The sequence below is a fragment of the Leucopleurus acutus genome, assembly GCF_964270905.1.
Source record: "Leucopleurus acutus genome assembly, chromosome: 9".
Classification (NCBI taxonomy): Eukaryota; Metazoa; Chordata; class Mammalia; order Artiodactyla; family Delphinidae; genus Leucopleurus; species Leucopleurus acutus.
Genome location: NC_139144.1, coordinates 64447089 through 64473343, shown reverse-complemented (window position 1 = coordinate 64473343; position 26255 = coordinate 64447089). Strand labels below are relative to the sequence as shown.

The window sequence follows — 26255 nt, the reverse complement described above, 5'->3', positions numbered from 1 at the left end:
CTTCTCTCTGCGTGGAGGGTAGGAAAAATGCTGCCAGGCAAAAGCAAAAACCGGAGTGGGTGATGGAGGAGTTTCCCGGGAGATATGGGGATATATGTATATGTATAGCTGATTCACTTTGATATAAAGCAGAAACTAACACACCATTGTAAAGCAATTATACTCCAATAAAGATGTTTAAAAAAAAATGTGGGATATATTCACCATGGAACATTACTCAGCCGTAAAGAAGAATGAAATAATGCCAATTGCAGCAACATGGATGGACCTAGAGATTATCATATTAATAAGTGAAGCAAGTCAGACAGAGAAAGACAAATATCATATGATATGGCTTATATGTAGAATCTAAAAAATTATACAAATGAACTTATTTACAAAACAGAAATAGACTCACAGGCATAGAAAAAAACTTATGGTTATTAAAGGGGAAAGGGCGGGGGAGGGATAAATTAGGAGTTTGGTATTAAAATATACACACTACTATATATAAAATAGTTAACCAAGAAGGACCTACTGTATAGCACAGGCAACTATACTCAATATCTTATAATAACCTATAATGGAAAAGAATCTAAAAAAGAATATCTATCTATCTATATACACACATATGTATATATCACTTTGTTGTACACCTGAAACTAACAGAACATTGTAAATCAACTATATTTTAATAAAAATTGAAAAAAATTGCCAAAAAAGAGATTTACTCTCTTAGCAGTCCAACAGAGAGTAGCAGAGAGTAGGATAGTGGTTGCCAGGGGTGGGGGGGAAGGGGAAATGGGGAGATGCTGGTCAAAGGGTACAAAGTTTCAGCTATGCAGGATGAATAAGCTCTGGAGATCTAATGCACAGCATGACAACTGTAGTTAATAACACTGTATTGTGTACCTGAAATTTGCCCTCAAGTGTTCTCACTGCAGGCTTCTTGTTATTCCAGCACCGCCACTGTCTGCAAGTGTGGCCTTGGGCTAGCGATCTCTACTGTACTCATTCTTGTTTGTACAGCTGCTTAAACATGGCTTGAAGTGATTGGTAACTGCAAAGTTCTGGTACCGTCATCAGAAGGCTTTGGGTCAGAGGGCTGTTAGTTGTTCAGACACAGAGAGTTAGCCTCCCAATTTATACAAAAACCCCGACGTCTGAGAGAACCCATAGTGGGGCAGGTCAGTGACAGCCTTCAGTTAAAATCCAGTTCTGCCCCTTACAGTGTGACCTTGGGCAAGTTAAGTGTCAGTGTGAGGGTTTCATGGAATATCATACTTGCAAAGAGGGAAGTACACACATACATACAATAGAGAGTAGCCATTATTATTACTATTATCAACTGTACTACTACTGTTACTGTTACTACGCATGTTGGGAGCAATATTTATGTCTGGGGAAAGAAGAGGGATTGGATAGGTCCTCTAGATATCATCCAGGGTTAAACCTGCCCTTTCAGTAACAGTGATGGCTTTGTCCACACGTGGCCTTTTAGAGCTGTATTTTGACCACTGCTCAATTACCCAGATAGCTGAAAAATGTCAGCCATGGGTCCCAATGCATTATTGATGTTGGCCCTTTTTCTTCCAGCTGCATTGCACGCTCCTTGTCTGCCGAGAACAGGAAGGGTATTCTCTCTCTCCTGTGTCCCTTGGAGGCAGGCCAGGGTGGAATCCTGCTCCAAAATGTTACTTCCCTCCAAAGGTGAAAAGCGTGAGTCACATCTGGTCGTCCCGGTGGGTGATTTCCGCGCAGCCTTTCCTCCGCGCAGCTTCTCTCCTGCACCATTTCACGGGTGATTAAAGGCAGGCCAGCGCACCCCGCTCCGCTGGAGTGAGGTCAGAGCCCGACTTCGACGATGCGAAGAGGGATTTTCCTCCCCTTTGCAAACACCGGGCGACGTCACGCGAGCCTCGGGGGCGCTGTCAGTTGCGGCGGTGAAAGCGCAGGCTGACGGAATATTGATTCGGTGCGAGGGTTCGCAGCAGCTGGGACAAATGGGTCCTCCTCGCCGCTGCGGGGTTCCGGCCGCCTCTGCGACCCAAAGACAAGAAAAGCGTGGCCGAGTGTTTGCAAATGCCAGGCGGGATGGGCTCAGCCAGCGGCACGAAATGACGCGAGCTAGGCTACAGCCAGGATGCCCAGAATAATGCGTTCACGTGTACTTTTGCAGAGCAAGCTCAGATAAGCTCTCAAATGTAAGCACCTGCTTAATTGGTTTAAAAAAAGAGAGAAAGCCCAGTCACTACATTTTCAGAAGTCCTTTTGCCTTGAAATATTCCGTAGCTTTTTTAGGAGTGGTTTTTGTTCCTTCTTTCCTTTTTGTTTTTCTCCTTTCTTTTGTGTTATAAATGGTTTATGATGATGCATTTGTTAGTCGTGGCCTCCAGGGCTAGATAGTGACCGTGGAAGGTAGGCTGTCACTGAAATCCTAATCAAAATTTATAATCGAATTGAATGGTGTAAGTCTCCCTGCCAATATTCTAACATAAACACAGTTTCATTTTGATGGGAATGTTGTTTCTAAAAGCCAAAGTTATCAAATAAAACTCCCGAGGTTACCAGTAGTAAATGACCAGCCCTCTGTCAATAAACCCTTAACCAAGTTTAGCTTTGCTATGGGAGGTGGAGGGGTTTTGAAAAGGTCATGCATTAAAATTTCCTCTCTGACCAGCTGGCTCTGGCACACACAGGCAGATAAATCCTGCAATAAATTAATAGGAAAAGTGGTCCCAAGTCTCAGGCAGTGGTAGCATCTTGAGGAATTGCGTGGAACTGATCTGGCAGAAATGGTTGGTTTCTGGTGGATTGAATCATATACTATAGAATTGGAGTACATATGTGGGAAATTATTATGAACATTAAAATTCTGATCATTAAAATTCCAACCTCCACGGCAGATGAGACTGATTTCTGCACAGGATGCAGAGGGCACTTCTGTTATGTTGTATGGGTGAGTGAGGTGGGGACTGATTTTCACGAATGCTCTCTGTGCTTGGGTGGGGAAAGGGAAGTATTAAATGAAGTCTTTCTTATTTAGAGACTAATTGATTCAGAAGGCTCTGTTTGGTTTGCCCATAGTGAAAGCAGAATGGCTTCTAATTGACTTACAATTGATCTTAATTGACTTGATTGGAGGTATTTTCAAGGACTCAGCACTCTTCCCTTTCAACGCTTTAGTTAAAATTCTCACGTGCTTCCTCTATCCCATTGAGGAGAGTAATTTTCATGTCTTCATCTACATTAGCCCAGGCTGTGGGGAAGTCACATAACCATATGTGTGAGGGTCCACCTGGTCCCATGGTGGTAATGGAGGCATCTAGCACTTTTAGAGTCTTTTGCTAATTTGCTTTGCATGCTAACTACTTTTAAACTGTGTCCATAAGTTTCCATTCCTCTCCATAAACCAAGTCCCACTCCCTACTTATAGGAGTCTGTTTATATCTTAGAAGTAGAAATGTAAGCATATATCAACTTCTGATGGGTCTGACAATCTGTAAGTGTGAAGGATTATGGGCCAAATCAAGGTGCCTTCAGGGTCTTTTTTATTAGCCTGAATCTGTCAAAAGTGTGTGGGTGGAAGGCATTCATGGAGCTGTTGTTCTTAACTCTCCTGGGTCTTAAAAATCCTTTCACTTCTGAGAATCACAGGGACTAGAATGGACCATTTAGATGTACCCAAGGATAATTTTGAAAATACTGTCTGGAGTAGTTGATATCCCTCATTCCCCTTGTGCGCTGAATCACACAGAAAGTAACATTTCACTTCTCTGGAGGTACAGCTGCCAGATTATTGAAAGTTAACATTTTATGCACCAAAATGTAACCTGGGCAATGCCTTATTGCCTTTCCCTGGATAATCCCACATTGGCTTCTGGTCATGTTGAAGGTTCATTTGTTTCCATGTCTCGGGTTTGCTCTTTGAATATAGTTTATATGGCAGGAATCATCTTGGACCATAATGAAATAAATTTTACAGTCCTTCTCGGAGAAGCCCATTTGGTCATTTGTCATTTGGTCTGTTATGCACTCGAGGGACAGTGATGAACAAGACAGTTGGGATCTCTGTCCTCCAGGAGAGTAGTCTAGTGAATCCTGTAGTAACCCTACCAACAGGGAAATTAGTTTATCATCAATGACGAATTAGTTCTGTATTGTGGATTTTGGATGCTGGAGCTCATGTGTCTAGAGTCTGTCCTCAGTTCAGGTCACTTCTTGAGATCATTCAGCATCTTTGATTAAGCCAGGGGACATTCTTGCTCCTTTCCGGCCATTCTTCACATAGCAACCAGAGTGATCCTTTATGAACACACAGCTCTTGTAATCCCTAATGATTTCCCATTGCACTTCAAGTGGAAGCTGGTCTGTAAATCTGCCCTCAAGTCTCTGCTGTGGCCCTAGCCACCTGCGTCCTCCACCTAATCCCAGACCAGTCTTCCCTTTGCTGCATCCCTCCAGTCACAACTTGCCTCCTTCCAGTTCCTTGACCCCATCAAATGGTGCTTCCTGCCCCAGAATCTTTGCATTTGCTGTTCCCTTTTGTCGGAAATGCTTTTCTTCTGCTTATCACCTGGATGACTCCTTTACCTCCTTCAGGTCTTGCCTCAGATGTCACCTGCTCACGGAGGCCATCCCTGACCACCTAGGTGGAGTAAAGATGGCTGTAAAATCTGTGTCACTTCCACCCTCCCCTCTGCCTTGAGAGGTGGAGTTGATTTCTCCTGCCCTTGAATCAGAGCTAGGCCATGTGGTTGCTTTAATCAGCCAAATGCAGCAGAAATGATGCTGTGCCAGTTCTGGGCCTGGCTTTTAAGATAATGGCCGCTTCTACCTCCTCCCACTTAGAACGCTTGCTCTGGCAATGAACTTGCCATCTAAAGAAGTCTCAGCGTGGCCATCATCAAAAAATCTACAAACAATAAATGCTGGCGAGGGTGTGGAGAAAAGGGAACCCTCTTGCACTGTTGGTGGGAATGTAAATTGGTACAGCCACTATGGAGAACAGTATGGAGGTTCCTTAAAAAACTAAAACTAGAACTACCATACGACCCAGCAATCCCACTACTGGGCATATACCCTGAGAAAACCATAATTCAAGAAGAGTCATGTACCACAATGTTCATTGCAGCTCTATTTACAATAGTCCGGAGATGGAAACAACCTAAGTGTCCATTTGATAGATGAATGGATAAAGAAGACATGGCACATATATACAATGGAATATTACTCAGCCATAAAAAGAAATGAAATTGAGTTATTTGTAGTGAGGTGTATGGACCTAGAGTCTGTCATATAGAGTGAAGTAAGTCAGAAAGAGAAAAACAAATACCGTATGCTAACACATATATATGGAATTTAAGAAAAAAAAAGGTTCTGAAGAGCCTAGGGGCAGGACAGGATTTAAGATGCAGACGTAGAGAATGGACTTGAGGACACGGGGAGGGGGAAGGGTAGGCTGGGACGAAGTGAGAGAGTGACATGGATTTATAAATACTACCAAATATAAAATAGATAGCTGGTGGGAAGCAGCCGCATAGCACGGGGAGATCACCTCGGTGCTTTGTGACCATCCAGAGGGGTGGGATAGGGAGGGTGGGAGGGGGATGCAAGAGGGAGGAGATATGGGGATATATGTATATGTATAGCTGATTCACTTTGTTATAAAGCAGAAACTAACACGCCATTGTAAAGCAATTATACTCCAGTAAACATGTTAAAAAAATTAAAAAAAATAAGTCTCAACAAACCACATGGAGACCATGTGGACAGAGGAGAGGGGAGGGAGGGGGGAAGGGAGAGAGGGGGGGTGGGGGAAGGGGGGAGAGAGAGTGAGATGTCCCTGCCAAGGCCCCAGACATGTGAGTGAAACCATATTGGTTATTCTAGCCCCAACAGACATCTGACTGCAACTGCATGAGAGATACCAAACAAGACCAGCAGAAGAACTTGCCTGGTCAACCCACAGAATCATGGGCGATAAAAAATGGTTCTGCTGTTGTTCTAAATTTTAGCCACTAAATCTTAGAGGGTCGTTTGTTACATAGCAATAGTTGGCTGAAATGCCCAACTTATTTATAAATAGGTCCCACCCCCATTGTTTTCTGTACTGGAGAAAACAGTTTATGTTTATTTTCTTTTCAGCACTTTTCACAATTGATATTGATGTATTTATTGTTTTATAATCTGTTTAGCATCTGTTACCCTAATTAGACTGATGCTCCATGGTGCAGGCACTGGATTTTTTATTGACCACTGCATACCTACTATCACAGAGTGCCTGGCACATAGTAAGCACTAAGAAAAGGTTTGTTGAATGAATGAATGAATGAATGAATTTAAAAGTTTCCAGCATTTATTTGTGAGATTGTCTCCCTCCACCCCCCACCCCCCAAATACAGAGACAAGCATCTGCAAATCTTTTCTGGGGGCGGTTCAAAAACAATTTTTAAAATTTCTTTTTATCTTTCTTTTAAATCATACTTGTTAAATCACAATTCTACTTTGTATCTGCTACACACCTGCTCAGCAGATTTTGTTGATTCCCTATTGGCAATAGCATAAAAAGACGACGCTTTCCTATGGCAGTTCAGGCCCACCTCAGTCTGCAGATCCAGCCTTTCTCCACTGTCCCTTTCTTGGCCCCCTTACACCCATCACTCCTGGTTATGACCTGAGCCACCACACACATTTCCACTTTCCTGGAGTCTCTCTTCCTCTAGTTTTTTCCTTCAGGAAACCTTTGCCAGTGGCCTATGGTTTTAGTGGGCATTTCTTCTTCTCATCTGTGAACAAACCCTTGAATGAAATCCTCAGGTGGAAGCAGGAGCTGTTCTTGAGACCCGGGAAGGAAGTTCAGAGATAAAGGAGCCTTGGGCTGGGGGTATGGGGACATGGATTCTGGTCCTGGCTTTGCCAACATCAAGCGCTGGGCCATGTGCAGTTATCTAACCTGCTGGGGCTGCCCTTTTCTCTCAGTAGAATTCGGAGCTTAGGTAAAGGGATCGCTGAGTTCCCTTCAGCACTGAGGTTTTCCACATTCAAATTTGCTTTCTAGTGACAGAAGAACAACCTGCTGATTTATGTGCATTTGGGTCAGAATTTGGCTGACTGCAGCATCAGCAGTTTTATGTGAACAAAATTTTCAATTTCATTAGTACAGCCAAGTTAATTTTGCTGGGTTGTCAATTTTTCTGAGAGGCAGAGTGACCACTGGGGCCAGGAGTCAGGAAAGCCTTGTGCTGTCGTGTTTCCCAGCCACTAGCTGGAGTGTAAGCCATCCAGAGGGCACCGAGAGTCCTCTTGGATCTCATCCACTTCCTTTCTAAACTGGGGATAAAAATAATATGTGTTTCATTCACTCTAGGGTTGTTCAGAGGGGCTAATGTGTGTAATATGGCAATGCTTTGAGAGGCCATTATCAAAAAATTATTGAAACACAAGTTTTTTTTAAAGATTTGATGTAAGTTCATAATAATGCAATTGACAAGGAAATTTAGTTATTTCTGAGATATACATTTTAAAGTAATAACTAGTATGACTTATAACATTATACCTGAACATACAAGATTTTTAGAAATTTCATGTAATGTCTGAAACATTTATATTAACATATTTCCATACAAATAACCTAAAGAAAGTTTAGTATTCGTTGTTTTTGTTTGTTTTTTTATACTGCAGGTTCTTATTAGTCATCAATTTTATACACATCAGTGTATACATGTCAATACCAATCGCCCAATACAGTACACCACAATCCCCACCCCACCGTGGTTTTCCCCCCTTGGTGTCCATACATTTGTTCTCTACATCTGTGTCTCAACTTCTGCCCTGCAAACCAGTTCATCTGTATCATTTTTCTAGTTTCCACATACCTGCGTTAATATATGATATTTCTTTTTCTCTTTCTGACTTACTTCACTCTGTATGACAGTCTCTAGATCCATCCATGTCTCAACAAATGACTCAATTTCGTTCCGTTTTTATGGATGAGTAATATTCCATTGTATATATGTAGCACAACTTTATCCATTTGTCTGTCAATGGGCATTTAGGTTGCTTCCATGTCCTGGCTATTGTAAATAGTGCTGCAGTGAACATTGAGGTGCATGTGTCTTTTTGAATTATGGCTTTCTCAGGGTATATGCCCAGTAGTGGGATTGCTGGATCATGTGGTAATTCTATTTTTAGTTTTTTAAGGAACCTCCATACTGTTCTCCATAGTGGCTGTATCAATTTACATTCCCACCAATAGTGCAAGAGGGTTCCCTTTTCTCCACACCCTCTCCAGCATTTGTTGTTTGTAGATTTTCTGATGATGCCCATTCTAACTGGTGTGAGGTGGTACCTCATTGTAGTTTTGATTTGCATTTCTCTAATAGTTAGTGATGTTGAGCAGCTTTTCATGTGCTTCTTGGCCATCTGTATCTCTTCTTTGGAGAAATGTCTATTTAGGTCTTCTGCCCATTTTGGGATTGGGTTGTTTGTTTCTTTAATATTGAGCTGCACGAGCTGTTTATATAATTTGGAGATTAATCCTTTGTCTGTTTATTCATTTGCAAATATTTCTCCCATTCTGAGGGTTGTCTTTTCGTCTTGTTCATGGTTTCCTTTGCTGTGCAAAAGCTTTGAAGTTTCATTAGGTCCCATTTGTTTATTTTTGTTTTTATTTCCATTACTCTAGGAGGTGTATCAAAAAAGATTTTGCTGTGATTTATGTCAAAGAGTGTTCTTCCTGTTTTCCTCTAAGAGTTTTATAGTGTCCAGTCTTACATTTAGGTCTCAAATCCATTTTGAGTTTATTTTTGTGTATGGTGTTAGGGAGTATTCTAATTTCATTCTTTTACATGTAGCTGTCCAGTTTTCCCAGCACCACTTATTGAAGAGACTGTCTTTCCTCCATTGTATATCTTTGCCTCCTTTGTCATAGATTAGTGGACCATAGGTGCGTGGGTTTATCTTTGGGCTTTCTATCTTGTTCCATTGATCTATGTTTCTGTTTTTGTGCCAGTACCATATTTTCTTGATAACTGTAGCTTTGTAGTATAGTCTGAAGTCAGGGAGTCTGATTCTTCCAGCTCCATTTTTGTCCCTCAAGACTGCTTTGGCTATTTGGGGTCTTTTGTGTTTCCATACAAATTTTAAGATGACTTGTTCTAGTTCCGTAAAAAATGCCATTGGTAATTTGATAGGGATTGCATTGAATCTGTAGATTGCTTTGGGTAGTAGAGTCATTTTCACAATGCTGATTCTTCCCATCCAAGAACATGGTATCTCTCTCCATCTGTTTGTATCATCTTTAATTTCTTTCATCAGTGTCTTATAGTTTTCTGCATACAGGTCTTTTGTCTCCCTAGGTAGGTTTATTCCTAGGTATTTTATTCTTTTTGTTGCAATGGTAAATGAGAGTGTTTCCATAATTTCTCTTTCAGATTTTTCATCATTAGTGTATAGTAATGGAAGAGATTTCTGTGCATTAATTTTGTATCCTGCAACTTTACCAAATTCATTGATTAGCTCTAGTAGTTTTCTGGTGGCATTTTTAGGATTCTCTATGTATAGTATCATGTCATCTGCCGTGACAGTTTTACTTCTTCTTTTCCAATTTGTATTCCTTTTATTTCTTTTTCTTCTCTGTTTGCCGTGGCTAGGACTTCCAAAACTATGTTGAATAATAGTGGTGAGAGTGGATATCCTTGTCTCGTTCCTGATCTTAGAGGAAATGCTTTCAGTTTTTCACCATTGAGAATGAGGTTTGCCATGGGTTTGTCGTATATGGCCTTTATTATGTTGAGGTAGGTTCCCTCTATGCCCACTTTCTGGAGAGTTTTTATCATAAATCGTTGTTGAATTTTGTCAAAAGCTTTTTCTGCATCTATTGAGATGATCATATGGTTTTTCTTCTTCAATTTGTTAATATGGTTTATCAATTGATTGATTTGCATATATTGAAGAATCCTTGCATCCCTGGGATAAATTCCACTTGATCGTGGTGTATGATCCTTTTAATGTGTTGTTGGATTCTGTTTGCTAGTATTTTGTTGAGGATTTTTGCATCTATTTTCATCAGTGATATTGGTCTGTAATTTTCTTTTTTTGTAGTATCTTTGTCTTGTTTTGGTATCAGGGTGATGGTGGCCTCATAGAATGAGTTTGCGAGTGTTCCTTCCTGTGCAATTTGAGAAGGATGGGTGTTAGCTCTTCTCTAAATGTTTGATAGAATTCACCTGTGAAGCCATCTGGTCCTGGACTTTTGTTTGTTGGAAGATTTTTAATCACAGTTTCAATTTCATTACTTGTGATTGGTCTGTTCATATTTTCTGTTTCTTCCTGGTTCAGTCTTAGAAGCTTATACCTTTCTAAGAATTTGTCCATTTCTTCCAGGTTGTCCATTTTATTGTCATAGAATTGCTTGTAGTAGTCTCTTAGGATGCTTTGTATTTCTGCGGTGTCTCATAACTTCTCCTTTTTCATTTCTAATTTTATTGATTTGAGTCCTGTCCCTCTTTTTCCTGATGAGTCTGGCTAATGGTTTATCAATTTTGTTTATCTTCTCAAAGAACCAGCTTTTAGTTTTATTGATCTTTGCTATTGTTTTCTTTGTTCCTATTTCATTTATTTCTGCTCTGATCTTTTTGATTTCTTTCCTTCTGCTAACTTTGGGTTTTGTTTGTTCTTCTTTCTCTAGTTCCTTTAGGTGTAAGGTTAGATTGTTTATTTGAGATTTTTCTTGTTTCTTGAGGTAGGCTTTTATTGCTATAAACTTCCCTCTTAGAACTGCTTTTGCTGCATCCCATAGGTTTTGGATCGTCGTGTTTTCATTGTCATTTGTCTCTAGGTATTTTTTGATTTCCTCTTTGATTTCTTCAGTGATCTGCTGGTTATTTAGTAACATATTGTTTAGCCTCCATGTGTTTGTGTTCTTCCCGTTTTTTTCCCTGTAATTCATTTCTAATCTCATAGTGTTGTGGTCAGAAAAGATGCTTGATATGATTTCAATATTCATAAATTTACCGAGGCTTGATTTGTGACCCAGGATGTGATCTATTCTGGAGAATGTTTCGTCCGCACTTGAGAAGAAAGTGCAATCTGCTGCTTTTGGATGGAATGTCCTATAAATATCAGTTAAATCTATCTGGCCTATTGTGTCATTTAAAGCTTCTGTTTCCTTATGTATTTTCATTTTGTATGATCTGTCCATTGGTGTAAGTGAGGTGTTAAAGTCCCCCACTATTATTGTGTTACTGTTGATTTCCTCTTTTATAGCTGTTAGCAGTTGCCTTATGTATTGAGGTGCTCCTATGTTGGGTGCATATATATTTATAATTGTTATATCTTCTTCTTGGATTGATCCCTTGATCATTATGTAGTGTCCTTCCTTGTCTCTTGTAACATTCTTTATTTTAAAGTCTATTTTATCTGATATGAGTATAGCTACTCCAGCTTTCTTTTGATTTCCATTTGCATGGAATATCTTTTTCCATCCCCTCACTTTCAGTCTGTATGTGTCCCTAGGTCTGAAGTGGGTCTCTTGTAGACAGCATATATATGGGTCTTGTTTTTGTATCCATTCAGCAAGCCTGTGTCTTTTGGTTGGAGCATTTAATCTGTTCACGTTTAAGGTAATTATCGATATGTATGTTCCTATGACCATTTTCTTAATTGTTTTGGGTTTGTTTTTGTAGGTCCTTTTCTTCTCTTGTGTTTCCCACTTAGAGAAGTTCCTTTAGTGTTTGTTGTAGAGCTGGTTTGGTGGTGCTGAATTCTCTTAGCTTTTGCTTGTCTGTAAAGCTTTTGAATTCTCCACCGAATCTGAATGAGATACTTGAAGGATCGAGTAATCTTGGTTGTACGTTCTTCCCTTTCATCACTTTATGTATATCATGCCACTCCCTTCTGGCTTGTAGAGTTTCTGCTGAGAAATCAGCTGTTAACCTTGTGGGAGTTCCCTTGTGTGCTATTTGTCATTTTTCCCTTGCTGCTTTCAATAATTTTTCTTTGTCTTTAATTTTTGCCAATTTAATTACTATGTGTCTCGGCGTGTTTCTCCTGTATGGGACTCGCTGCGCTTCCTGGACTTGGGTGGCTATTTCCTTTCCCATGTTAGGGAAGTTTTTGACTATAATCTCTTCAAATATTTTCTCTGGTTCTTTCTCTCTCTCTTCTCCTTCTGGGACCCCTATAATGCGAATGTTATTGCGTTTAATGTTGTCCCAGAGGCCTCTTAGGCTGTCTTCATTTCTTTTCATTCTTTTTTATTTCTTCTTTTCCGCAGCAGTGAATTCCACCATTCTGTCTTCCAGGTCACTTATCCATTCTTCTGCCTCAGTTATTCTGCTATTGATTCCTTCTAGTGTAGTTTCCATTTCAGTTATTATATTGTTCATCTCTGTTTGTTTGTTCTTTAATTCTTCTAGGTCTTTGTTAAACATTTCTTGCATCTTCTCGATCTTTGCCTCCATTGTTTTTCCGAGGTCCTGGATCATCTTCACTATCATTATTCTGAATTCTTTTTCTGGAAGGTTGCCTGTCTCCACTTCATGTAGTTGTTTTTCTGAGGTTTTATCTTGTTCCTTCATCTAGTATATAGCCCTCTGCCTTTTCATCTTGTCTGTCTTTCTGTGAATGTGGTTTTTGTTCCACAGGCTGCAGGATTGTAGTTCTTCTTGCTTCTGCTGTCTGCCCTCTGGTGGATGAGGTTATCTAAGAGACTTGATGGGAGAGACTGGTGGTGGGTAGAGCTGACTGTTGCTCTGGTGGGCAGAGCTCAGTAAAACTTTAATCCACTTGACTGTTGATGGTTGGGGCTGGGTTCTCTCCCTGTTTGTTGTTTGACCTGAGGCGACCCAACACAGGAGTCTTCCTGGGCTCTTTGGCGGAGCTAATGACAGACTCTGGGAGGGCTCACGCCAAGGAGTACTTCTCAGAACTTCTGCTGCCAGTGTCCTTGTCCCCATGGTGAAACGGAGCCACCCCCTGCCTCTGTAGGAGACCCTCCAACACTAGCAGGTAGGTCTGGTTCAGTCTCCCCCGGGGTCACTGCTCCTTCCACTGGGTCCCAATGTGCACACTACTTTGTGTGTGCCTCCAAGAGTGGAGTCTCTGTTCCCCCCAAGTCCTGTCGAAGTCCTGCAATCAGTTCCCACTAGGCTTCAAAGTCTGATTCTCTAGGAATTTCTCCTCCAGTTGCCTGACCCCCAGGTTGGGAAGCCTGACGTGGGGCTTAGAACCTCCACTCCAGTGGGTGGACTTCTGTGGTATAAGTGTTTGCCAGTCTGTGAGTCACCCACTCAGCAGTTATGGGATTTGATTTTATTGTGATTGAGCCCCTCCTGCCGTCTCATCGTGGCTTCTCCTTTGTCTTTGGATGTGGGGTATCTTTTATCGTGAGTTCCAGTGTCTTCCTGTCGATGATTGTCCAGAAGCTAGTTGTAATTCTGGTGTTTTCGCAAGAGGGAGTGAGAGCACATCCTTCTACTCCGCCATCTTCAAAAGTAATCCCTTCAATGCTGAAACACAATTTTTGACTTATCTCTTTATCAGGATAATAAAGTCTCTATATTTATCTTGGGTGCTCTGCATGACAAGGTTCCTGTACCATTTTCCATCTTCCCTTCCTTCATGTGCTGTTGGACGGGTAAGATGGGGGAGGAACTACTGTCTCACGAGAGCCTTCAGGGTTTAAGGCACTGGTCATACATGTTTTTTCAAAAAATTCCTTACAGTAGTCCTCTAAGGGAGGAGTTGTATTAGTTAGGATTCTCTTAGTCGTCAGTGACAGAATTCTGATTCACGCTAGTTTAAGTGAAAAAAAAAATGGGAGGGGATGGAGGAGATATTTATTTTGTTTATATAACTTAAAAGTCCATGGGTAGTTCTGGCTTCAGGAATAGCAGGATGAAGGGGCTCGAAAGACCCTTTCACATTTTTTTCTTTGTCTTTTTAGTTCTTCTGTCTGCCTTTCTCTGTTATCCCAGAGAAAAGACAAATAGACCTCCTCTCTCTTTCCCAGGGACCACATCGAATCTCCCATAAGGAACTGGTGTTGGATCTGCTTTAGTTACATGTCACCTTCAGACCAATCACTTTGTTCAGAGATAGGAGGTGAATGGCTCTGATTGGCCAACCTAGGCCATGTTTGTTATAGTCAAATCTAGCCAGGGGCTAGACTCCAGGTTTTCCTACAGTTTTTTTGGGTCAGTGAAAAGCTTGGTTAGCTCAGATCAGGCTGAAGGTTTTGAATCAGGGTATGTGAGAGCTGGGAAAAGATCCAGAGGTCACTGAGCCGAACCCAGCCATGGCCAGAGAAGAGAAGAGAAGCATCTTGTTCTGGGTCACAGGCGATTCAGTGCTACTCCTAGTCCTTTCCTTTTCCTGTATTTACCTCCACTGGAAGGGTTACATGAACTTCTCCTGTCAGAGTAACTGAAGGATCCTTCCAGGGTAGGGGGCAAAAACTGGATCACATGCAGGTTACATCAGACCACCCCTGAGCTGGGACTCCATCCTGTCTCTCCTCCCATCTCCTCTCCCTGCCTCGCTGGGCTACACTCTGGATAGTTGAGCCCCATTTCACATGGGGCTGAGAATAGGTCCTCAGGGCTTTGTTAGTCCACTGTCTCTTTTTGCATCTTTTTTTTTTTTCCTGGTGGAGGTAGTTCCTAGTATAGAATCTGCCCCAAACTATGAAACCAAAAAGAGAAGACATCAAAGGGAAAAGCAGTGTGACTGTCACCAAAGATGCCCCTTGCTGGAAAGAAACGCCCATGGGAGAGAAGAGCCTGTGATGACAGTGTGTCCTGGGGGCTGGCTCACACTTGGTGTGGGCAGGAAGGAGGGGCTGCTCTGCTTGATGGTGCTACTTCCAATGTCCTAAATGCTTCTCCAGAATTTTCCCGTCAAAAGACTCTAGATGACGCCATTGCCAAATTATGAAAAATGTATCAAGGACACTGGCTTGCTTCATGGAGGTCAAAGCAAGCAATCATAATCTTGTAGCTAGAAGATGGGTGTTCATGGGAGATAATGCTGTGCTTTTTCTGATTTTGTCTGTTTTCTTTGTCTAGCTCTTCCTTGGTAAGCCGAGGAGCTTGTTTGCATTTGGTAGTTGGATTCCTCTTATGGAGCCCTGGTTATCATTTGCCCCATGGTTGTTGCATGGTCCTGAGGCAGGTTCCCTGAGCTGACCTCAGTATATGATGCATATTCAGGCAGCAGGTACCCTCCACATGTGACCATGCTTCCCTCTGCCTAGAGCCACCCATAGCTCCCTATTGTCTGCAGAAGAGAGCCCAAACTTCTTCCATGACCACACAGGTCTGGCTGACACTGCCAGCATTTTTCTCCTGTTCTTCTTAGTCATGCACTTATAGTCAAGCCACAAAATTGTTTGTGGGTCACTGGCCACTCCACCCCTTCTCAGGCTTCTGTGTATCTTCCCATACAGTTCCATCTTTCTAGAATCACCTGCCTCCACCCACCTTCCACCTTCAAGATCCAGTTCAGATATTATCTCCACTACATAGCTACTGTAATTCCCCCGCAGTTTTCGGGACCCCTCATATGTGCTCCTGCAGCTCCACCCTCTCTGTTATATACCTTTTAATTTGTCTTTTTATGTGTCTGTAGGGAAGAGATAATAACAAAGGGAAAAGAACTTTGCACTATGGTCTTGGTTTAAAACCTGGCTTTGCCATTTTAGCAGTACGTCTTTGCAAAATTGATCTGACTTTTGGGTGCCTCTTCTGTCTTTACTTGTAAATGGACATAATGAATTCTTCTGAAGTGTTTTGTTGAGGGTGAAAATGAACCAACCTGTGATGTGCTTTTAGCATGGTGCTTGGCACATGGTAGTTCTCAATAGCCAGTAAGGGTAGTGGTTGTTTTTATTGCAGTTATTATTGAATTGTGACATTGTGGTGATGAAAGGGAACTGAGGGGTCACTCTCATGCCTGTGAAGCCTGATTTCTGCTCCCTTGTCTGATAGTCATGCAGCTTCTCCTTGAACTCTGCCATGTACAGGGAGTTCACTTTCCTTCTGATCTTCTGATACTTAATGCTGATTATGCAGAGGTTTGATAGTACTTAGGCTAAGTTACTCTTTGTCTATTTGGGGCACTATTTTACTTTATTTTTTTTCTTGAACCAAAGGTTTTATTTTTGTTTTCAGTTTTTATACAATTTTAAAGGTTATACTCCACTTCACAGTTATTACAAAATATTGGCTATATTCCCTGTGTTGTATAATGCAGCTCTGTAGCCTATCTTACACTCAATAGTTTGCATTCCCCCTCCCCCATCCCTATATTGCCTCTCCCCACCTCTCCCCACTAGTAACCACTAGTTTTTTCTCTATATCTGTGAGTCTGCTTCTTTTTTGTTTTATTCACTAGTTTCTTGTATTTTTTTAGGTTCCACATATAAGAGAGATCATACAGTATTTGTCTTTCTCGTGTGACTTATTTCACTTAGCAGAGTGCCCTCCAAGTCCATCCATATTGCTGCAAATGGCAAAATTTCATTCTTTTTTATGGCTGAGTAGTATTCCATTGTGTATATGGAATATACACATCTTCTTTAGACATTCATCTGTTGATGGACACTTAGGTTGCTTCATACCTTGGTAATTGTAAATAATGCTGTTATGAACATTGGGTGCCCATATCTTCTCTTTCTTTTTTTTGGCCGTGCTGTGCAGTTTGTGGGGTCTGAGTTCCCTAACCAGGGATCAAACCCATACTTCCTGCAGTGGAAGTGCCCAGTCCTAACCACTGGACCACCAGGGAAGTCCCCATGCACATATCTTTTCGAATTAGTGTTTTTATTTTTTTTCTGATACATAGCGAGGAGTAGAATTGCTGGGTCATATGGTAGTTCTATTTTTAGTTTTTCGAGAAATTTCCATAATGTTTTCCACAGTGGCTGCACCAATTTACATACCCACAAACAGTGTACAAAGATTCCCTTTTCTCCACATCCTCGCCAACATTTGTTATTTGTGTTCTTTTTGATGATAGCCATTCTGACAGGTGTGAGGTGATATCTCATTGTGATTTTGATTTGAATTTCCTTCATGACTAGTGATGTTGAGCATCTTTTCATGTGCCTGTTGGCCATCTGCATTTCCTCTTTGAAAAAATGTCAATTCAGTTTTTCTGCCCATTTTTTAATTGGGTTGTTTGTTTTTTTGATGTTGAGTTATATGAACTGTTTATATATGTTGGATATTAATCTCTTATTGGTCATATCATTTGCAAATATTTTCTCCCATTCAGTAGGTTGTCTTTTCATTTTGTCAATGGTTTCCTTTGCTGTGCAAAAGCTTTTAAGTTTGATTAGGTCCTGTTTGTTTATTTTGCTTTTTTTCCCTTTATTTTAGGAGACGGATCCAAAAAATATTTCTATGATTTATGTCAATGAGTGTTCTGCCTGTGCTTTCCTCTAGAGTTTTATAGTATCCAATCTTAAATTTAGGTCTTTAATCCATTTTGAGTTTATTTTTGTATACAGTGTTAGAGAATGTTCTAATTTCATTTTTTAACATGTAGCTGTCGAGTTTCCCCAGCACCACTTATTGATGAGACTGTCTTTTCTCCATTGTATATTCTTGCCTCCTTTGTTTAGATTAATTGACCGTTAGTTCGTGGGTTTATTTCTGGGCTCTTTATCCTGTTCCATTGATTTCTGTGTCTATTTTTGTGCCAGTACCATACTGTTTTGATTACTGTGGCTTTGTAGTACTGTGTGAAGTCAGGGAGCATGATTCCTCTAGCTCTGTTCTTCTTTCTCAAGATTTTGGCTATTCAGGGTCTTTTGTGTTTCCATACAAATTGTGAAATTTTTTGTTCTGTGAAAAATGCCATTGGTAGTTTGATAGGGATTGCATTGACTCTGTAGATTGCTTTGGTAGTTTGATAGGGATTGCATTGACTCTGTAGATTGCTTTGGGTAGTATAGTCATTTTCACAATGTTGATTCTTCCAATCCAAGAGATTATTTTAACGACTTGTTTTGGGGATACAAGACAGAAGTATGATCCCCAAATGGAGTTTGGCATGTGGGATCTTCCCGGACCGGGGCACAAACCCGTGTCCCCTGCATCGGCAGGCAGACTCTCAACCACTGCACCACCAGGGAAGCCCATTAGTGGGATTTTGATCAAGTCAGAGAAAAGCAAATTTTGAAAGAAAAAGGAAAAGAATAGCCTTTCACTTTAAGTAAGCTAATCAGAGAAAGAGAACCAAAAATAGTCTTTAAAAATGTTTGTAAAACATGATTTTGTTTCATTTTAGAAAACTTAAAAAGTAAACATGTATGAGAAAGTTAATAAGGATATAACTTTTCTTTATTTTAGAGCCATAGTAGTTTTTGGAGCTGGAGGAACCTTAAAGATAATCTAATTTAGACATCTTCGAATTTCTTAAGCAACAGAATATTTTACTTCAAATTAACATCTTATAAGGGATTCTAATGCCTACCTCAGATTTTAAAAGTAAAGAAAGAGATGCTCTGGTTGAATGAGGAAGTGGAGTACTTAGTTCTCAGGGTCAGAGTCCACCTCTGCCTTCTCCATATCCCATCTCTGAGTGACCAGTGCTCCCACTTCACAGATGAGAACACTGAGGCCAAAGTACCACAAAACACCACGGGATTCCTTGCTTCTCATTCAGGGTTCTTTCTAAACTACATTAGGAAGAGTTTGCCTTCTCTCCACCAACAAAATATTACTACTTTTAGATACACCATGTTATTATGTCATATGGTCAGCTTATTTTTGATAAAGGAGGCAAGAATATCCAATGAAGAAAAGACAGCCTCTTCAATAAGTGGTGCTGGGAAAACTGGACAGCGGCATGTAAAAGAATGAAATTAGAACACTCCCTAACACCACACACAAAAATAAGCTCAAAATGGATTAAAGACCTAAATGTAAGGCCAGAAACTATCAAACTCTTAGAGGAAAACATAGGCAGGACACTCTATGACATAAATCACAGCAAGATCCTTTTTGACCCACCTCCTAGAGAAATGGAAATAAAAACAAAAATAAGCAAATGGGACCTAATGAAACTTCAAAGCTTTTGCACAGCAAAGGAAACCATAAACAAGAGGAAAAGACAACCTTCAGAATGGGAGAAAATATTTGCAAACAAATCAATGGACAAAGGATTACTCTCCAAAATATACAAGCAGCTCATGTAGCTCAATATCAAGAAAACAAACAACCCAATCAAAAAATGGGCAGAAGACCCTAAATAGGCATTTCTCCAAAGAAAACATATAGATGGCCAATAGGCACATGAAAAGGTGCTCAACATCACTAATTATTAGAGAAATGATTGGCTATCATCAAAGTATCTACAAATAATAAATGCTGGAGAGGGTGTGGAGAAAAGGGAACCCTCCTGCACTGTTGGTGGGAATGTAAATTGATACAGCCACTATGGAGAACAGTATGGAGGTTCCTTAAAAAACTAAAACTAGAACTACCATATGACCCAGCAATCCTACTACTGGGCATATACCCTGAGAAAACCATAATTCAAAAAGAATGATGTACCACAATGTTCACTGCAGCTCTGTTTACAATTGCCAGGACATGGAAGCAACTTAAGTGTCCATCGACAGATGAATGGATAAAGAAGATGTGGCACATATATACAATGGAATATTACTCAGCCATAAAAAGAAAAAGAAATTGAGTTATTTGTAGTGAGGTGGATGGACCTAGAGTCTGTCATACAGAGTGAAGTAAGTCAGAAAGAGAAAAACAAATACCATATGCTAACACATATGTATGGAATCAAAAAAAAAAAAAGGTTCTGAAGAACGTAGGGGCAGGACAGGAATAAAGACGCAGACGTAGAGAATGGACTTGAGGACACAGGGAGGGGGAAGGGTAAGCTGGGATGAAGTGAGAGAGTGGCATGGACATATAAATACTACCAGATGTAAAATAGATAGCTAGTGGGAAGCAGCCACATAGCACAGGGAGATCAACTTGGTGCTTTGTGACCACTAGAGGGGTGGGATAGGGAGGGTGGGAGGGAGACGCAAGAGGGAGGAGATATGGGGATATATGTATATGTATAGCTGATTCACTTTGTTATAAAGCAGAAACTAACACACCATTGTAAAGCAATTATACTCCAATAAAGATGTTAAAAAATAAAATAACATAAAATAATCTCTTAAAGTCCAATTCCATGAAGTCACAGTTTCGCATTGGGTGACATTGGGTTGGTAAATTGGTTTCCTCAGGTAAACAAACTTTATCGTAAGATGTTGACTGCTTAATGCTGTCTTTGCTTGAGAGTAATGCTTTAACTCACTGGAACTGTATGTGCTTCCAGAAAATCCTTAAGGACTGACTTTAATGAGATGACTTCAGCTTGTGTGGTAGGTGAGTGTGTAAGTTCTTTTCAATCAAAAAGGTCTGTCATCTCACCTTGAGGCAGGTACCTTCTCCACTGCAATGGATGGGGCTAGCCATGCCATCCTCATCACTCTCATCTCTAATTTCTGGAAAGTAAATGCCCACTTCCAAATGGATGAGCATTTAGGATTTAAACACTGCTTTAAAACTTTCTTTATCAAGGCCACTTGAATGGAACTTTACTTGAGCAATGGAGAAAAACTAGTTCTCACCTTTAAGTTTATCTGAATTTTGAGAAGCAGGCAAGTATCTGATGGATAGAATAAGAATGCTGGGAGTGTGACTGAATCATTAACTGCCAATGAGGGACAATACCATTATAGGGCAAGCTGCGTCCTGAATCTCAGGAGCCCTGAGTCCCAGGTTTGAAATGGCCGCTGGGAAGTGGGAAGTGGTGGTTGGCTGCATCTGGAAGGGAGCTTGACCACCAGTTCCTGTGATGTCTGGGCCTCAGTCAGCTTGAGCCAGGATCTTTTCTTTCTTTTCTTTTTCTGTCTTTGGTCTTTCTTTTAATCCCACCTCTCTCCTCCCCTCTTAACTGCATTACCTGGTCCCACTCTGCCTGAGCATTACACTTTATTGACATTGTGAATGACCTAGGGGGACGCAGGTACTGAGTTGTAGCTTCGTGGAGCTGAAACTCCTCTCCAGTGTCAACATCTGCCCAGGGACCCTTTGAGGAGTCTGTCCTGAATCAGTGGAAACTCCAACTTCCTTACTTTTGTTTATATTTTCCTTTTTTCACACCATTTTGGGGGGAGAGAGACAGAGAGAGAGAGAGAAGACAGAGAGAGAGAGAGAGAGAGAGAGAGGGAGGGAGGGAGGGAGAGAGAGGTGACTCCCATTAGCAAGAACATATCGGGACTTTCTAAGTGTGATGTGTCGTTACTTTAGTCCCTGTCAATTGCTGTAATATTTCAAAATGGAACCGCCTCTCTGGCGGGCGTGGAAGTGAGCGCTGTGAATGAAAGCTCCAAGCACAAACTCCGCGGAACCTCGCCGTGGCTGTTTGCCCCACCGGCCCCCTGGGAGGACACGGACCTCGGTTCCCTGGGATTTCCGCGAGCGGTGCCGTGCTATTCATTTTGTGCGGGCTTCGGGAGCCATCGGCGCGCCGGGGCTGGGGGCCCTGCGCTACGGCGGGCCGCCCTGGCGCGCGCGGGTCTCCGGGTGCGGGGCTGGAGCCCGGCAAGCGTGTGCCCTGCCGCCGGCGGTGCCCGGCGCGCCCCTCTCTCCGCGCCCGCGGGTGCCAGACCAGACGCCGGTCCCGGCGCGCTCGCAGACGACTGTTCTCAGTTGTCAGTTTTCTCGCTTGTCAGCAGAGCTGCTGGTAAGTGACAGAAAACAGAGAGGGGGCGGGACGGCAGCGTGGCTGGGGAGAGAGCGACCGGGAGGGGGAGCCGCGGGGCGCCCCAGGGCAGGGGGCGCGGGTGGAGCCTGGGTGCACGGCCTCCGGGTCGGACCGCCCAGCCCCGGACCGCCCAGCCCCGCGTCGGCTCCCCCTAGGCTCACCCCCCTCCTCGGTCTCCCCTTCTCACTTTCTCCCTCCTCGCCGCCTCTCCTCCCTCCTCGGTCCTCCCTTTCCCCCCCCTTGCAGTCCTTCAGCTGCCAAACTGTTCGCTTCCTTGGCTTTGTTTGAGGAAAAAAAAAAAAAAGAATCCGAACAGGTCTGAGGTGTTTCCTCCTAAATCAGGAGCACAATTCCTACCCTTGGCATTAGCCCAGGAGCATGGCTGGTTCCCGCAGCTGCCTCCGGGGAGCACCTGGGTCCGGGGTCGCCGGCCCTCCGGGCCCGCCTTAAGCCATGATTTGGGGGTCGCAGAAGGGGGAGCGCACGCAGAAAGTGACAGGCAGACGCGCTCGCCACCTGACTGGGGCTCGAGGGCAGGGCTGGGCAAAGAGGCGGGAGAGGAGAGCCCAAAGTCTCTCAGCCTCACTCCCAGTGATAACCTGCAGCTATGGAGTCGCCAACCAAGGAGATTGAAGAATTTGAGAGCAACTCTCTGAAATACCTGCAACCAGAACAGATCGAGAAAATCTGGCTTCGGCTCCGAGGGCTGTAAGTAGATCTGTTTACTTCTTTCGCCCTATTTCCCTCTCATCAGTATTTTACTACACAGCCACAGTCACGACTGCTCACCCCAATTCCTGCATGACCCTTAAAAATACAACGCTAGAAGTTCCACAACCGCTTCTCTGTTAATTACAGTCACTGCTACCTTCCTTTCAATAGCGAGACTTGTCTTTCTGGGTGCTTCGGAATGCCTTGCTGTTTCCAAGTCATGCTTTCTTTGGGGAAGAGGAGATGTCCTTAGATTTCAGTTATAGTAGCTCAGTATTCATGGAGATATTTCTGTTTGTTTGTTTGTCAGGGGAGAAAAGTTTGGGGACTCAGGTCACAGACTTTTAATCAAAGGAAGAGTTATTCTCTGCAGAATGCTTGCAGACACCTTGGCAGGTGGTCCAAGAACTTACCAACAGTTCAAATTCAGCATGCATTCTGCCTGTTAGATTTTCCTCTCCCTCTCCCTAGCCTACTTCAACTTCTGATATTTTCTTAGGATTCTTTCTAGCAGGAAAAGAGTTACTGAAAGGAAGGACTATTTTTGGAGAAAGTAGGGTTCAGAACCAATATTGGAGTTTCCTAGTAATATTTGAACAGTGAAATAGGGCGTTTGCTTTCAATACAGTGACCAGAATTCTAGTTGGACTGGTGAACAGAGATCTCTGAATTTCATCCACTTCATTGGGTGCTGTCTGTTTTTGGGTACTGAGGAGAGGTGACCTGAAAATATGTGTTATTTTCTGTGAAAAGATTTCATAAACAATGAACTGCTGGTTATCCCAGTCAGGAAGCTGTAGTGACAGCTGTATGGTTACAGCTTGCTCCTCAGTTGACCAGGCAGGTCCCAAAGATACCTTCCATAACCACCAGATACTCATTTCCCAGATATTTGGCATCAAATATCTAGTGCAGATAAAAAAAAAAAAAAAAAAAGGTTATCTCCAAATATATTCTCCAGACCTTCTGTTCCTACCAAGGGCAGTGATGGGAAAACCAGCTCCTTGGCAGTTTGTTTTGCTGCAGTTATTGTTTTTGAAAGCACACACACACACACACACACACACACACACACACACACCCAAAACAAGTCAGAAGGGCACTGATCTAAGTTATCTTTATCTTGGGGGAGACCACATTCCAACCAGGATATTCACAGTTTCTAAAGGGAAGCAATAAGGTAGGTGTTTCTTCAAGGTATCCCCATTTAAAGTGCAATTTATAAAAGCCCTTCCATCAATAATCAAAGTGAGTTTCATTGCCATTGATCTAAATGGGAAACCCTGCCAAGTAACATGATTTTGGGGTTGTCTGGCTGGTGCAAGCAGAGGCTGTAAACTTATTTGGAAATCTTGTCTTTCTGGCTGGCAGGTTCTTCCAACAGTTGAGATGCACGCAATGCAGCACCTCTTTCAGAGAGGTGTTTACAATAAGCTCATGTTATATGTGATGAACACTCCATGTGATCATATTGTGGTGCACACAGAAAGTATGTTGCGTCCACAAAATCTGGGTCCAAAATATACAATGTCAAAGTGTTGTCAAGCTGGTCTCCTTGACATCCCGGCTGGAGGGACTCATGTGCACACACTCAGGAACAGCTTCTCTCAGGCTGCTTTACAATTCCAACCAACTCCACAGAGCAACTCAGGCTGGGGAAGAGTGTTTGGGCAAATCAGCCAGGTTGAGGTGGGAAACTTGTGTGAAAAAGCATTCAGAGCTTACAACACACTGTCTTGTAGCTTCATCTGTTTCATCTGTTAGGCTTCTCTCCCCAAATTGTTGTCTGCATTTTTGTTTTCAAGTCTTTTGTGTTTACCTAGCACCCTGAACCTTTGAACATAAAAGGTATGGGTTGATTCTTTTCCAAATGTGTGTTTTTGAATCCTTCTCTTTTTACCCTTCCTACTGAAACACCCTGCCCAACAGCAGTCCCAGGAGATCTGTAGCTTCACTTTCTGATTTGAAAAAGGACATGTTACTATTGTTATGACATTTTTTTTTTTTTTACTACTGTTATGGTTCTTACTACCACTTTTTTTTTTTTTTTTTTTAACAAAACAGTAGTGCTATAATAAGTAGCTAAAGATTCCGGAAACCAAAGCGCATGCTTTTTTATACAACTTGGAGTAACACTTTTGCAGTTAACAAAATAGAAACCTTAGGAGATGGAAGGGTGTGTGTCTCTTTGCTCCCACAGTGGATTAACAGTAAGAGAAAGGAAGCTGTTCTTTCAACATTTTAGAAAAACTCAATAGCCAAAATTGAATTTTCATACCAATTTATTACCATGACACCTGTATAGAAGGGGCTTTACAGGTGACCACAGATAGTCAGGAATTTGGTTCACCTTGTTTGAGAGCCATCTAAGTTTCAGGACTTGGTCATCTCATGCTTGGACTATTTAGTGGTATTGTCAGTATCTTGCCTACTTAATCTATCCTTGAATTTTTCATCTCCTCCAGTAGAATGTCAGTTCCTTAGGACAGACACTTTGTGTGTCTTGCTCACTGCTGTACCTCCAGTGCCTAGAACAGGGTTTGGCACATAGTAGATGCTCAATGAATAGGTGATGAAGGAAGCATAAAGACCCAAAGATGAACTTTCCAGTATTCAAAATGAAGGTAAATGTGTATCTGGGTCAGCTTACAGGCCACGTGGTACTATGAACACAATATTCCATGAACTAGATGGGAGGTGGATTTAATTAACATCATTACCCAGGTTGGGCACAGGAATCTAAACTGAGGTGGAAACTGGGCAAGATGTGGCAAAGCCACGACCCAGGGCAGGATCCCACTCTTAGGTTTACCCAGGTTCTCTCTTTTCCTCCCCTTTTCTGCACTTGCCTGGAGTGGTCTTTACCAGCAGCAAGAGGGTCGTTGCCAAGAATCTACAGTGTGGAGAATATAGGGGATGGTCCTCTCTATATTACAAGCCCCACACATCCCCCTTTCCACGCTTTCCTTTTTTCTCTAGCACATTTCACTGTCTTAATACTATATATTTAATTTATTTATTATGCTTATTGTCTGTTTCCTCCAATTAAAATAGAAGTTCCTTGAGGAAGGAGCCTCTTTTTTTGTGTTTCCATTTCCTCAGTTGTCCCCCAAGTGCTGTTGTCCTTACTCTATCCTCTGTAGGAGTGGGTGGAATTGTTAAGAGCCCCTCCCAATGCCTGTTTTGTTAGGGAATCTTCCAGCAGGGAAAACATGACGACTGCACTTGCTTCCTCTGATGTTGAGGGGGAGCCTCACGGCTGTATGGTTTTGAGTCATAATTTGTACCCTGGGTCCTGACCAAGAGTTTTTCCTGTTATATGATGACGAAAGGGTGCTTCTATACTTTTTTTTTTTTTTAATTGAGAGCAAGAGAACAGGTTCCACTTATTTCTTGGCATTTATTGTCACAATTGTAATTGAGCTTTTGTGTATCTGTTTTGCCCAACTATGAGATAATCAGTACAATAAGCTTTATGCTTTTATAACACTCTATGAAGATGCTTTTTTTACATGATCTAAAATAGTATTATGAACATAAACGGAGATGTGGTTTATTATGTTTATTGTCTGTTTCCTCCAACTAAAATATAAGTTCCATGAGGACATAGTTTTTTTTTTTTTTTTTTTTTTTTGATCTGTTTTGGTTACTGGAGTATCCCCAGGTGTATGGTTATTAGGGTCACAGACTGGGATTATTGTTTCTGTCTATTCACCAAGCTTTCCCATCCCCCTTATTATGGCAGGAGAACCTCCCCCCTGCCCCCCAGCCCTCCA

General features: G+C 41.9%; 1 protein-coding gene across 5 annotated transcripts in view; it reads left to right on the top strand.

Moving 5' to 3' along the window:
* Window positions 1-26255, top strand: part of PDE1C (phosphodiesterase 1C) — a gene marked incomplete at both ends in the record, with an annotated part of 554085 nt that overhangs the window by 256705 nt on the left and 271125 nt on the right. Inside the window, one exon of one of the 5 annotated variants that reach the window (XM_082846115.1) lies at window positions 22374-22476. The exons of the other annotated variants lie outside the window; for them this stretch is intronic. Within the exon in view, the coding sequence (XP_082702241.1) occupies window positions 22376-22476 (101 nt within the window). Of the gene's footprint in view, window positions 1-22373; window positions 22477-26255 lie in introns of those variants that run through there. 5 annotated transcript variants of the gene reach the window in all.